General features: G+C 42.0%; 1 protein-coding gene across 1 annotated transcript; it reads left to right on the top strand.

Annotated features, from left to right (window-relative positions):
• Positions 1–1,082: 1,082 nt before the first annotated feature.
• ywhag1 (3-monooxygenase/tryptophan 5-monooxygenase activation protein, gamma polypeptide 1) lies at positions 1,083–12,042 on the top strand. The gene is made up of 2 exons (XM_086097957.1): positions 1,083–1,337; positions 9,997–12,042. Exons 1-2 carry the CDS (start codon positions 1,251–1,253, stop codon positions 10,651–10,653), a joined length of 744 nt encoding a protein of 247 aa, XP_085954083.1. The 5' UTR covers positions 1,083–1,250; the 3' UTR covers positions 10,654–12,042.
• The last annotated feature ends 1,277 nt before the right edge of the window (positions 12,043–13,319 follow it).

Here is a 13,319-nt window from a genome sequence, read left to right as displayed (position 1 = left end):
CCGATACCAAGTTCCAATACTACTAGCACTTTGATACATAAAATTTCCCCCAAAGATAACATTGACAGATCATTTTAAAGAAAGACCTACAATATTATTACTTAAAATTGAATGAAATTTATTACAATTGTCTATTCTTCTTATTTCTGATTACTATAGTTCCTGATCGTAACCGTTGTGAGTACTGATAGCTTGAAATAAGGCTGGGTGTCATCGAATCGAAACCGATACCAGGAATCGGCATCCCTAACAAATTCATCTTTGGTCATTTTACAATTTTATGCTCTTCCATTAGATGGCAGAAGGTACAACACAATAAATCCCACCTCTTGCCATTTACTAAAAACAAGTGGGTCCAAAATAACCCAAAGTGGATTATTTTAACCACACCGCTGGGTTATTATTACAGTATATCACCATACCAACAGTAGTTAATTTAGCCCAGCAGGATGGGTTTGCCAATTTGATCCGACAGATGAGTTTAATATTTTACTCAAATCTTAGATCAAATTAACTACAATTTTGGTTTCTTTCAGCTACATACAGTATTTTGTTGTTCAGAAATATATCCAGATTTTATATTAAAAAATTAATTCTAATGCATTAGAGTACAATCTCTAAAAAAAAAATTATTAATTGCATTAGATAACCAATACCAGATGGTACTGTGCAAAGTATTTCAGTTTTGATACTTAATTTATTTGTTTTATTTTTTTCAGGGAATTCGATGCCATTGATATTTGGACTACTAATGTTTAGACACACTAATCAAATGACGTACAATCACTTTTGAATGCCTTGGTTGAACCAGTACTCTTTATTTATTTATTTTTTACCACCGTCTGTTTTTTGTTGTTGTTATTGTGTTTTTTTAAACACACAATCTAGCTATCTGTACTTCTACTTAAGTACTTTTGCCACCTCTGTGTGTATTTTACTATACATTACTTCACCCCGTTACGGTCGTTACCTTGTAGTAGCTGTAACGTAGTACGAAGGTGGGGGTGCCGGGTCCGTTACATCACGACACCAGGAACCGCCCAGGTGGGCGGTGACAACTCCGTGGTAAGTGCTCCGAGTGGGAGGGGTGTCCCGTCGGCAGGCCCCACAGATTCAGACAGCAGGCAGCAGCTGCGGCGAGAGGAGCACACAACGTTACTCTCTCCATTTGGAAAAAGAAAGCACACGGCGACAAATTTGTTAGCTTCAGACGTCCGCTGCACATAACGACAGCACGCTCAACATCCAACATGGTGGACCGCGAGCAACTGGTGCAGAAGGCCAGGCTGGCCGAGCAGGCTGAGAGATATGACGATATGGCAGCTGCCATGAAGTCGGTAAGTAGCCCTTCTCGGGATTGACCTTTCCTTTTTATTTTGACAAATATATCATTCTTTTTTCCTTTTTTTTTTTTTGCCGCATGCGTGCATGTACGCTGCGCTTGCGGGAGTAAAAGCACGCCCATTGTGCTCCAGGGCAGGAGCGCAAGGTGTCTTTCAAAAAACGGCCATGTACTGACTTAACAGAATAGCCTACACGGAATTGGTGTATGAAAGTTATAATTAAAGAGCGCGATTTTAATAGCGAAACACCCGTGAGCCTGATAGCATGCTGTTAAATTACGATTCGGACCACATTATTTGGATCGGGGCCCGTGATCGAAGCCCATGTTCGCATTATAGCCTTGTCATAATGTTAGAAGAGGAACAACCGCGATACGCTTTGGCTCATTTGGGGTCCAATCATTCATTTGGAGTATTAATAGTGCTGCTAGCGGTCTGTGGTCGTGAGAATGTGGACCGCTTGATCTTGGGGCGGTGCCTTTCGGCCAGGCTCCCTTTTTACGGTCTGTGTGCGTGGTCGTGTAGGCAGCGCCCCCCTCCCCTTCCTCGCCCCCCCCAACACACACTCTCACTCTCACCATCACCACCCAGTAGTGACAAGGTGAATCGGCATCAAAAATGCCATTTTTACTATGACAGCTCATCGAATACTGTTTGGATGCTCGTGGCAGAGTTCGACGCAACCTGCCATGTCCACGGTTCCCGTTTCCATGTTGCTGAATTAGCATTGATATGATTTAGCACTTTTTTATTTTTTTCCCACGACGCGTCCTCTTCACGGTTTGACGCATTGGGTATAACAATATTGGCTCAAGGTTGATCACAATCGATTCTGGCGCAGATTCTGCGCGCAACATAAGCGGCCCTTTTTTGGAGACGTGGGTGTTGGTGGACGCGCAGCCCTTTTTTTTTTTCTTCCTTTTTTTTTTCCTCAGCTCTCTTAATTGTCATATTGCAGCAAAACGGTCCAACTGTCGCATGATTGAATGCGCAGCTGCATTAATCGATGCCGTGTGTGGCAGCCGCATATCCGCGCACTCTCTGCCCATATGCAGCCATCCAGCAGGTCCGCACAGAGGCGTGCCGCAGCATCTGTCAAAATGCAGCACAGGCCCACCCGTAGTGCACCATTTCACGATTGAGCAGCATATTGTCTAGACAACTACTGTAGCTACTGTACTTCACAAGCTAAATATGTCAATAATAATGTTTTTTTTTTTTTTTTTTAAATAAGTGGACACTGTCTTGTAGAATGATCACGAGAGTCCCTGGAAAACACAATCCTACTGCAAACCTAGTGCAAGAAACTGTTATGAGAAACATACGGAACACTAAACATTTCCACGTATATTCGTTTCTCTCCAAACATCAACATGTAACGTACGCATGTTACATATGTTAATTGTCCACAATGTTACAGGCAGCGTGGCTCCACCCCGTCCCGTTTATGCAGAGTCAGAGGGAAAGCGGTCTGCCCCTCACCCTGCCAGTGTCTTCTCTGCAGCACTGGGCAGAAGGGGTGTGTCTGCACTCCGCAGCCTCACCCAGCATTTAAAGTGGGGAATCCCTTGCCACTGTCGACATGGCAACCGGTTCGACTGAAAACAAAAACTGAGGCTAGTCATGTTGGCGATTCAAGGGACTAGATCCACAACCTATGTTCATCTGCTGACTACATGTCTTTGTAATGTAAGTGTGAAGGAGTCGGCTTATGGAACAGGAAGACGCATTTGGATTGCGGCGCAACTGAAGGGGCAGAACTCCTAAACTGCAGTCGTTTTTGTGAGGCATGCAGATTTCTAAGTCGGACCGTGAAAGGACGCTAGGGCGCAATTCGTATTCCGGTGTCTAATATCAGTGTGATTTGCAATATAACTGGATATTGTTTCATGTCCATCTGCCTTCAAAGTTAGGCCTCTGATGAGATGTTCTCTATAACACGTCGTGCCAAAGGATTTGTAATCAAGGACAAAACTAAAGCCCAGTTACCACTACCTGCTCAGTAACACAGATGGTGATTATTTCGGTTTTTGCTTGCGAGCCAGGCACGATCCAAAAGAGGCAGCTGAGCGAATTTTTTAGACTTATACCTTATTAACTGGTAGAATCGTATAAGGGGGTTTAATAAACTACTACCATCAGCTTCCCAAACTGCCAATGAAATTAAACGAGGTTTAGGTGTACTGTACAGAAGTGTTTTTGCACCTGTATGTTTTTTGCATTTAAGTTTAAATTACACTTAAAAATGTGATCATCAGAAATGCTGTAAACGACACATGTACATTTTTTCGTTGTAATATGATTTTGGAATGTGTTTTTTCATGGAAGCAAAGAAAACTAACGAACTAACTAACAAACTAATCGAGTATCAAAATAATCAACTATTTCAGTATTCGATTAGCGGCGTTATTTAATACTTAATACTTAAAATGGTCCAAATCGTCTGATTTCAGCTTCGCAACAGTAAATTAGACTCTGAATCTGTAGTCCTTCATGAATTCAGACCATCGTTTACATTTAACCAAAACAGACGTTTGCAAACATCAGCTTTTACTTTGGAAAATAAACCAATAAGAACCAGTTTCAAAAAAGGTTGGCGAGTACAACTTCAATCTCATGTAATATTGCTTACTGTAATTGTTTGGTAGCTTTTTTTAGGCACTAAATAAACAACAATAATTAGTTAATAATCAGGGGGAAATGTTTTTTTGTAAGAATTTAATGCAAAATATTTTTTTTGCTGATTCAGTGAGGGAACAAGCAATTCTAAAAATCAGTATGTTATTGCTTTTAGGTTTTGACACATGAGGCTTGTAAACCAAGATCAGGAATTTTATGCTGTATTCAGTGCCTGATTGACTTCATTAAAGCTTTACCAAATACAGTAATTACATGAAATCTGATCAAATAATATATAGCAAATGCTAGTATCTTGGTTGACAGTTCAACAGCTGTAAACGAGACAATTCACTTACAAGATACGCTAATTTCCTCGCGCAACATTCATGCTCTTTTTTTTTTTGTCTCAGTCTCAGCCAGTATTGGATGCTAGCTTTGTCGTATACCTCTTCTGCGTTTCTCACAGATCACAGTAGTACTGGACTGGGCTCAAACGGTCTTGATCAAAAATCCAGAGTCCGCTCGAGAAAAAAACGGGAGTAAATCTGCCTTTGATTCCGAGGCGAGACTGAGACCCTTAAAGAGTTGTCTTCAGACCGGTCTCAGAGTCTAAGTAACCCAACTGGTAGTGAGGAAACCCCCCCCCAGACCCGATATGTAAATTTGGTACTAAGATCACAAGCGTCTTTGAATCAGACAATCTGAAATTGGTTTAAAAAAAAAAAAATGCATAGTGACTTCTAAAACAACAAACTGCCGCAAGAAATTGTGTCGTTCCCCCGGAAATGCCTGCAATCTCACAGCTAGAAATTGCCCATTGTTAGCGTCATCTTGTTTGGTTCGAAGTGGACACAGGAAGCAAACCTTTATTTTCAACAACATACACCAAGACCTTAGATGAATAGGATCACGACTCCCAAAATATTTCAGCAAGTCAGTGAGCTAGAGTAATTAACCAACCGCCTACACGTGAATGAGACTGCATTTTCGCAGAAACATGCACAGGTAAAATTGCACAAGACTATTCTTTGCCTCTCTTGTACTAACATGAGATGTCACGAACATATTCTCAGGACGCTGCCAGGGGGTGGATTGGAGAGATTCGGAAATAGCAGCTAGAGAAGCAGGTGGGCAGGTAGCAAAAAGACACGGGGGGGGCTTTCGGGCAGACAAGAACTACAGTCACCACAACTGATGAGAAGGTAAGACCCTATCAAATAATGGAATCAGAAGGTGCAAATAGAGTCTGGGAACAGAACAAAAGACACACAAGGGATCATAAAGAAATAAATCCACCAAGCACACCCTCAAACCAAAGTCCAACCGGAATTCAAAAGTCCACAAGGAATCAATAGCAGCATTCATATCTTCACTCACTTATTATACACCGACACATCTTTACACACAGCCAAGAGAACCCGAATTAACCGATGCTGAAAATTAGTAAGCCGCAGACAAACTAAAATCAATTCATGGGCAGTATGGTGAGAATTGGTTAGCACGTTTAGGTCACCATGGTTTGAGGTTCGAATCTAAAAACTGTGTGGAGATTTGCATGTGTGGGTTTTTTCCAGAGGTGTCAAACCCAGGTCCAGTCTTTGGCTCTCAGTAAGGTTTGCAGTTTTTTTCCTGTGTACAAAATTCAGAGGTGGCCACCTCTCCAGCCTGAGCCACTGATATCGCTCAACACCGCGCTCCAGCTGTGATGATTGAGCTCGGCAGCAACGCATTTTAACTGCAGTTGCAGTGTTGCGCCATTATGGGGGCGCTATATCAACAGCAGTGCACGGAAAAGACCGGGAAGCAGCAACCGTAGAAGAAACAGTTTTTTTTGGTTTTACTTTAATGTACCGAAGAAGTAACCGTTGCACACGCCCATTTCCTGGTTGCAAGGCAGAGGTGGCGCGCTCCAGCCATCGCCAAAGTCATAAAAACACAGTATATACAATAAACATAAGTGTTTTACAACAACGCTTTATTATATTTGCAATTTAGGATGAATTTTTGATGATTGTAGTTTAAAAATGGCAAAAATGAATGGCAACTTTGTATTCATATCATTTCTAATTTCTAGTCCCTGATCGTAAAATGGCTGCAGGAGGGCGACCCATAATGGTATAAGTCACCGCCGCGAGTACCAATACCTTAAAATAAGACTGGTATTGGCACCGATGCCTGCTATCGGTAGTCGGCCATCATAGTCAGGCTGATACCACCTCTGCCTCAATTTGAGCCAGGAAAAACCCTGGTTTGTGTCTGGGATTCGTTGAGTCCCAGATGACCGCCAGAGCATCTTGTCCCTCGGAATCCTCGTGTTCGCGCAAGTAGGTTCTGAGGGACACTCCGGCGGACAAACTTCAGGTGCTTCTACTCAAATGGCAGGTAAACGAGCTTCGCTTGAGTCGAAGCCAAACTGTGGCAAGGCTTTTCACTTTCTGGACCTGGATTTGACACCCCTGTTTTTCTGGGTATTCCTGTTTCCTCCCACAGCTTTCCCTTGACTCATCTGATTGTCTTTAAAGTTGTACCTCGTAGAGTAATATTTGACCCAGTGTGTTTAGTATACACAGTATAATTCCCTTCAGACTTCCTCTCCCTATACCAGCCCATGTTGCCTACACACGACACGTATTGCTTTTGAAATGATAAACCTGCCATTATGTTTTCTATGCCCAACTACTAACAAAACAAGAATCGTTGTCGTACGTGGCAACAAAGTGGCACTTGAAGCGCCGTCATCACTCTATAGTGTACGCCGCTTCTCCGCCCCCCCCCCCCCCCCCCTTATTAGCTCTTTGTGGCTAAAGCAACAATCCCTATTCACACCGCCAGTGACGTCAGGTAGTCCACTGCGCCTTTGTGCTGCGCTGCCTGAAAAGAGGGTCAGCGGGGGGCTTGTCACATCAGTTTAGGAGAGCCTCCAGACTTGGGGGCAAACGAACAAGGAAGGCCAGAGAGGAAGCGCGGAGCAGGGAGGACGGAATCGGGAGATGTGAAGAGTTTTATATGCATCAAAACCTCAGTAAATGAAACGTGAAACGCTGGTCATTCACTTCCAACGCTGGCTTCACATACAAGCCCCCTCCCCCCTTTCAATCACACTCCCAGTTTTAGCAGTTTCTTGTTTAGGTTAATGACCAAAGAGAGAGCTGTCAAAGAGGAAGCTATTGATCGCCCCTGGTTGTTTAGAGGTTCGGTTGCCGTGAGTAAGGATGAGTCAGGAGAGAGCAGCCACCATTGATGTGCGTTATGGGCACAGACAGAGCACTATTGTCATACCGGCACCGCGGCTTCAGTCAGGGCTTTTCTTCTCTCTGCGCAGACTTGGGACACAAAGATACCGTAGCCATGTTGTTTTGCTAACCTGCGTCACGCGTCCGTGCTAGCCCATTCTTGGTCCGAGTCCTGCTCTACATGAACTGTGATTGAATGGAAATGATGCATAGGGCGATATAGAACCACAGTCATTGACGTGCTTCGACAATGAGCTAGCGATGGGGGTTGGGTGACTTTCCTCTGTGCTTGGAAAGTGAGCTCATTATGCAACTGATGTCACTTTATTGTTTTCATACTCTTCCAGTACAGAGGTCATTTTATTTATGGGCACTGTAAAATGTTCCTATTGTTTTGAAAACCTAGACTAGTGTAGAAATTGTACTTAAAAAAACAAAAAAAAAACGGTGTTACATTTCATCACAGGGAAGATTTAAAGTCTGTTTTATGTAGCACCAGGTCAAAGTGAACAATAGTTGACTCGTTATATAGCCGGTTACTGGATGAAATTGCCCCTCTAAGTAAATGTTTAACTAAAAAGAAACTCAACCTGAATGGCTCTTTGATAAGATAACACCTGTTTTGCTATTGTTGAGATGGTTTGTCATCTCCCTTTTTTTTTTTTAAATATCATTTTTAGGAACACTGTATGGCTCAAAATGGGCTAACATTTGCGTTTGGTTCTAGCCAAGTCTGTTGTTCGTCGCCACATTTTGGCTTCATTTTCTTCGGGCTTTTTTTAGAGCCGTTTGTTTTAATGGGTTGTATCTGAACTCCTATGAAGTTAATATGACAAGTCACTACTGTATGAGTGGGCAGAAAGGTATTAGATGGGAATTGGTTTATTTGTAGGGATTCCCACCCACACTGCTGCAGCTTTGTCCACACCAACAGCCATGTCAGCATCCTTTCCACTAGAGATTATAACTCTGATAAGATTTTGCAGTTGCTATGGAAACAGGCGCTTGTAGCAGCAGATTACAGTTCCCTCCGAGCTTTCGCTTTGTTACAGGTAACCTCACTGAGTGGCACAGCTCAGCTAAAATCAAAATATACTGTCTATTTTATTAAAAGACAATTTATGTTTCACACAGATACTTGTGTCTTAAGAGACAACCAGAATGACGCAGCAGAATGCTCGTGCTATCTGTGGTACACCTCACGGACACACACTTTCCTCCGTCAGTGATGCTGCTTGACAACTGATGACAGAAGAATAGGACAAAAAGATACGACACTTGTCGTGTCTTAAGTGTAGTTGGCTACAACCAATTGGGATGTAACAGTAACGGAGTTATCATTATATCATTCGATACGATAATTATCACGATATTGGTGATGGGGTTGGCAATATTATAAATAAAATAAAAAAAGCTCAATACTGTATAGAAACTCATGTTTGTGGAACATAAATGAAGCAGCAACAAAAACATATATATATGTTATTATTTTTTCCGTCTCAGTGGGCGGCCATTTTGCCACTTTCTGTGGACTGCAAATGACATCACAGTTGATCAGGCCTCTGGTAACAACCAGCTTGTAAACATCACATGACCAAACTCAGAAAACAGGCGAGCCGTGATTGGCCATTACATGAGCAACAGTGGCAAAATGGCCGCCTCCTGAGATGCGGAAAAAAATGTTTTTACATTCTACAAACACATTATACATCACAATGTTGTTGTTACACTAGTGGGGCCGCATAGAACTTGTAATTGTAAAGAACATTTTGGGGTTGACTTCCCTTTTGAAAGATGCTCATGGTGCCGACAGGATGCATGGCGATCGACAATAACTAACAAACATTTGAGTTTCCACTAAAACTCATTTACTGCAATTGACGGCTATAGACGTCAAAAATTCATTTAAAACTATTTCTATTAGTTTAACTTTTTTTTCCCCCACTTTTGTTAACAAGAGTATGAAAACCGAGAAGAAAATTATTGTACATTTAGAAGAGATATAACATTTGTGATTAATCGTGAGTTAACTATGGAAGGCATGCGATTAATTACAATTACAAATTTTAACTGCCCCTAATTTTTTATAATTTAATCGCCTGACGCCCTTTTCTTAAAAAAAAAAGTAAAATAAAAGATTATTTAAGAAAAAAATGTCTAGGTTTTCATAGTCTTGTTAACAAAAGTGGGGGGAAAAAAGTGAAACTAATAGAAATAATTAAAATTAATTGTTGACGTTTATAGCCGTCAATGGCAGTGAATGAGTTAACATGCACAATATATCAGTACAGTAAATATTACTACTACTACTGATAACAATAATATCAGTAAAACCACTCTGTTGTTTTGGCAAACAGTCTTTAGTACAGTGATAGTAAAGGGCAAAGTTAGCTCCCCTTCCCGCTCTGGTTTGCTCATGGAACAGAATTTGGTGCTGGAAAAAAAAGAAAGTAACAACAGGCTTTACACTCTGAAAAGGTCTGTAAAGACTCCTCTGTCGCACAGTCCCAGTGGGGTATAAAGGATTAAATCCTTTAGACAGACACCGGCCTGTCAAAACACTACAAAACAAGCTTTGAGCGATGACGACAGCCAATCAGCATTCATCACAGAGTATGATGTCAGGGGTGCTGAAGGCGTGGCTTCCGCTTCTGGATGGTAAGCCATTAGTGGCCATGGCCTTATCTGATACTTTTTGGTCACCGTTGTATCCATAGCACTTGAAGGGAAAGACACATTTAGGAACTAAAACGGTTCATCGAAACCTACAAATTCTGATCAATTGATTTTTTGTCTGCCAGGTTACAGAGCTGAATGAAGCGCTTTCCAATGAAGAGAGGAACCTGCTCTCTGTCGCCTACAAGAATGTGGTGGGCGCCCGGCGCTCATCCTGGCGCGTCATCTCCAGCATCGAGCAGAAGACGTCCGCCGACGGTAACGAGAAGAAGATCGAGATGGTGCGGGCTTACCGGGAAAAAATCGAGAAGGAGCTGGAGACGGTGTGCCAGGATGTGCTCAACCTCCTCGACAACTTCCTGATCAAGAACTGCAACGAGACGCAACACGAGAGCAAGGTGTTCTACCTGAAGATGAAGGGCGACTACTACCGCTACCTGGCCGAGGTGGCCACCGGCGAGAAGCGTTCCGCCGTGGTGGAATCCTCCGAGAAGTCGTACAGCGAGGCCCACGAGATCAGCAAGGAGCACATGCAGCCCACTCACCCCATCCGCCTGGGCTTGGCTCTCAACTACTCCGTCTTCTACTACGAGATCCAGAACGCCCCCGAGCAGGCGTGCCACCTGGCCAAGACCGCCTTCGACGACGCCATCGCCGAGCTGGACACCCTCAACGAAGACTCCTACAAAGACTCCACTCTCATCATGCAGCTGCTACGAGACAACTTGACGCTGTGGACGAGCGACCAGCAGGACGACGAGGGCGGCGAGGGCAACAACTAAGAAGTCTGCAACCTCATTCTGCCAAAACACCACAACAGTCGCGCTCACAAAATGACAAAATAAAATAATACGGAAAATGTTAGAAATTAAGATAAACAGCGGGTGGGGGGTAAGAGGTGGAACATCAGCAGCCAATGGTACTAACGCGGCCGCTGTTCTTTATTTTTCCACAAACTAAACGTGACAAAGTAGGAGAAAAGAAGGTATAAACTACAGTTATTAAAAAAAAAAGATTTAATAAAAGAATGAATCCCCCTTCTTGGTAGCCTCTGCGGCATTTGCTAGAATACCACCAAGAAGCAAGAGGCGTGTCTTTGGGCGCCAGCGTCAAAATGGCTGCCGGAGAACGGTGTCATTGCGCAAATGAAGCGGAGGTGTCTTTTTGCATTTGAGTGAGGGGCGAAGTGTCCAGAAATTGAGTTTGAGCAACAGGGAAAATTTCAGTCGCCTTGAATGTCATGGCCTTGCTTTTCGTGAGAGGGCAAAGCGTACAGATGACAAATGCGGCTTATAGGAGTGTCTACATACTCGCATCATGACGTGACATCTTTAGTTGCAGCGCACTATGGTCGTTGAGTGAAAAGCAGGTTGTCTCCGTTATTGAGGATAACATGGAGAAGAAGGAAAAAAAAAAAAACAACGTGTTCTTTTGTTTTGCTTTGTGTCAGGTGTGTCCAGCTAAGTCACACAGTCATACTGTAACTTAATATAGAACTTCATAAAGTAAACTTAGTGCAGCTTGTCCCTATCATGTGCTGATGTGCTTTATTGAATAAATTAACTGTTTTTGGACACCTAATCCTTAGTGTCAGTATTGTCGTCACTATAATAACCTCGATTGGCTCCTGATGTTTGGAGTGAACGATTATATTCACAGAAGTCACATAGCAAAATGACGAGTGGGGTTTGGATCGATCACAAGGCAAGAAATGGTTCCACACTTACTCTTCGGTATGTCGTCTGAAACGGCGTCCGGAACCGCAACGCTGAAGTATTCATAATGGCCAGAGTTCTTGCAATGTTACCAGAAGGCTCCATTCGGGGTTTGTGGATTCACTTTATCTGCAGTTTCTTTTGCCTATGACAGTATTTTTTTTTTCTCTTCAATGTAAGATGAGAACTGCTCCAGTATTCTCCATATTACAGTATTGTGCATGCTGGTGATGTATTTATAGAGTAGCTTCAATTTATTAACTTATACTGTAGATGTTATGTATTCATAGGATATTGGAAAATACTAGACCTTATTTCAGATGATTTTCTATTTATTTCTTTTTATCGCAATTGTTAGCTCGATCTTATTTTAAAATGTGTTTTCGTTACTACATTTGCTGAAGTACGCTATACCAAAACAGTAATTGTTACCAATAAATTGATCTGTTACAGACATTACTATGGTGACATGCAATTCTTGGTAAGGTTTGTGACATTTGACATTGACGCGTACAAAGTGGTCTCATAAAATCAGTGATTACAGAATATTCATATTCCAATTCCCGAGCATAGTGCAAACACGGGTCGTGCCTACTTTAGGTCAATTCCTCGCCAAGCACAGAATATATCTTGCGTTTACACTATGCTGAGCATTTCATCCCGTATCCCACTGAGGGGTGAACGTTTGCTACGCTAGCAAATGTTGATTTTGCATCAGCTTTTGCGCAACTTTCTCCAAACAGTTTAAATGTTCTTTTCTGGCCTTGAATTTTTTTTATTAACAATTTCCTTGAGACAAGAACAAATATTAAAACTCTAGGCGAATGTTCGCCAACCCTGACGGGAGTGCGCATTCCTTCGCCGACACTCGCAAACATTCACCCCTCAGTGGGATACAGAACGTTTAGAGAACGTTTAGGAAAAAGCGAACCCTGACGTGAAATCAACACTCACTAGAGTCGCAAATGTCCGCCTCTCAGTGGAATACGGGCTATGTATTTGCTTTTGCAGATGATCGTCCTCATCAATTTTTTGGGAAACCACGATTAAAGACCAAAATAAAGTCATGTGGACTTCTACCATCACGCAATTCAACAATAACTTTTCCTACAGTCAAATTGGATAATTGAATGTACACTTTGTACAATATGACTGCAGGTAGGGCCAATGAGAAATACTATATGAATTTCCTGCCGTTATTCATCCTAAAACTTTCTGGGGAATTTTATCATTTAATTAGATTTTTTAATCAGCAGGAATTTAATTAAAATACATATCAAAGCAAGATGTAAACAAGCAATGTTTAATATTAAAGAAGAGTGATGGTAAAAAGCAAGTCACCATGCGTGACTACTCAAAAACACTTATAAGAGCAAACGTGATCCACATTTATTATTATACTGGTACCTTATTTGACTAGAGTCTCAGGAAATATCACAATCCAATGTGTCAATCAGAATATATAAACCTCCAAATTTGAAGTGTCCATCACATTTAGAAACAAAATTTACAAAGTAGTAATGAAACATTAAGAGGAAGGGTTATGCCTCACTTGAACAATCCTGTTCAGGAATGTATCTGATCTAAATTATTTTTTACTGTGAACACCTGCAAATGATAACAAATTAACCAAATGTAAACTCATTTTGAAGTTATGAACCAAGTTAATGGATGATCTGACCTTTAAACTGGATGAAGAGTAGATGGAGGAAATCAACCACAAAGGTGACTTT

The sequence above is a fragment of the Leptonotus elevatus genome, chromosome 16, assembly GCF_054856555.1.
Source record: "Leptonotus elevatus isolate MCC_2025b chromosome 16, RoL_Lele_1.0, whole genome shotgun sequence".
In the NCBI taxonomy this organism is placed as follows: domain Eukaryota; kingdom Metazoa; phylum Chordata; class Actinopteri; order Syngnathiformes; family Syngnathidae; genus Leptonotus; species Leptonotus elevatus.
This window is presented reverse-complemented; position numbering and strand designations above follow the sequence as displayed.

What these genes read in the sequence shown, in the direction of transcription:
- ywhag1 (XM_086097957.1), top strand. Translation starts at nt 1,251, where the DNA reads ATGGTGGACCGCGAGCAACTGGTGCAGAAGGCCAGGCTGGCCGAGCAG. An exon ending in TGGCAGCTGCCATGAAGTCG is followed by an intron (nt 1,338 to 9,996) that starts GTAAGTAGCCCT and finishes TTTGTCTGCCAG; the next exon opens with GTTACAGAGCTGAATGAAGC.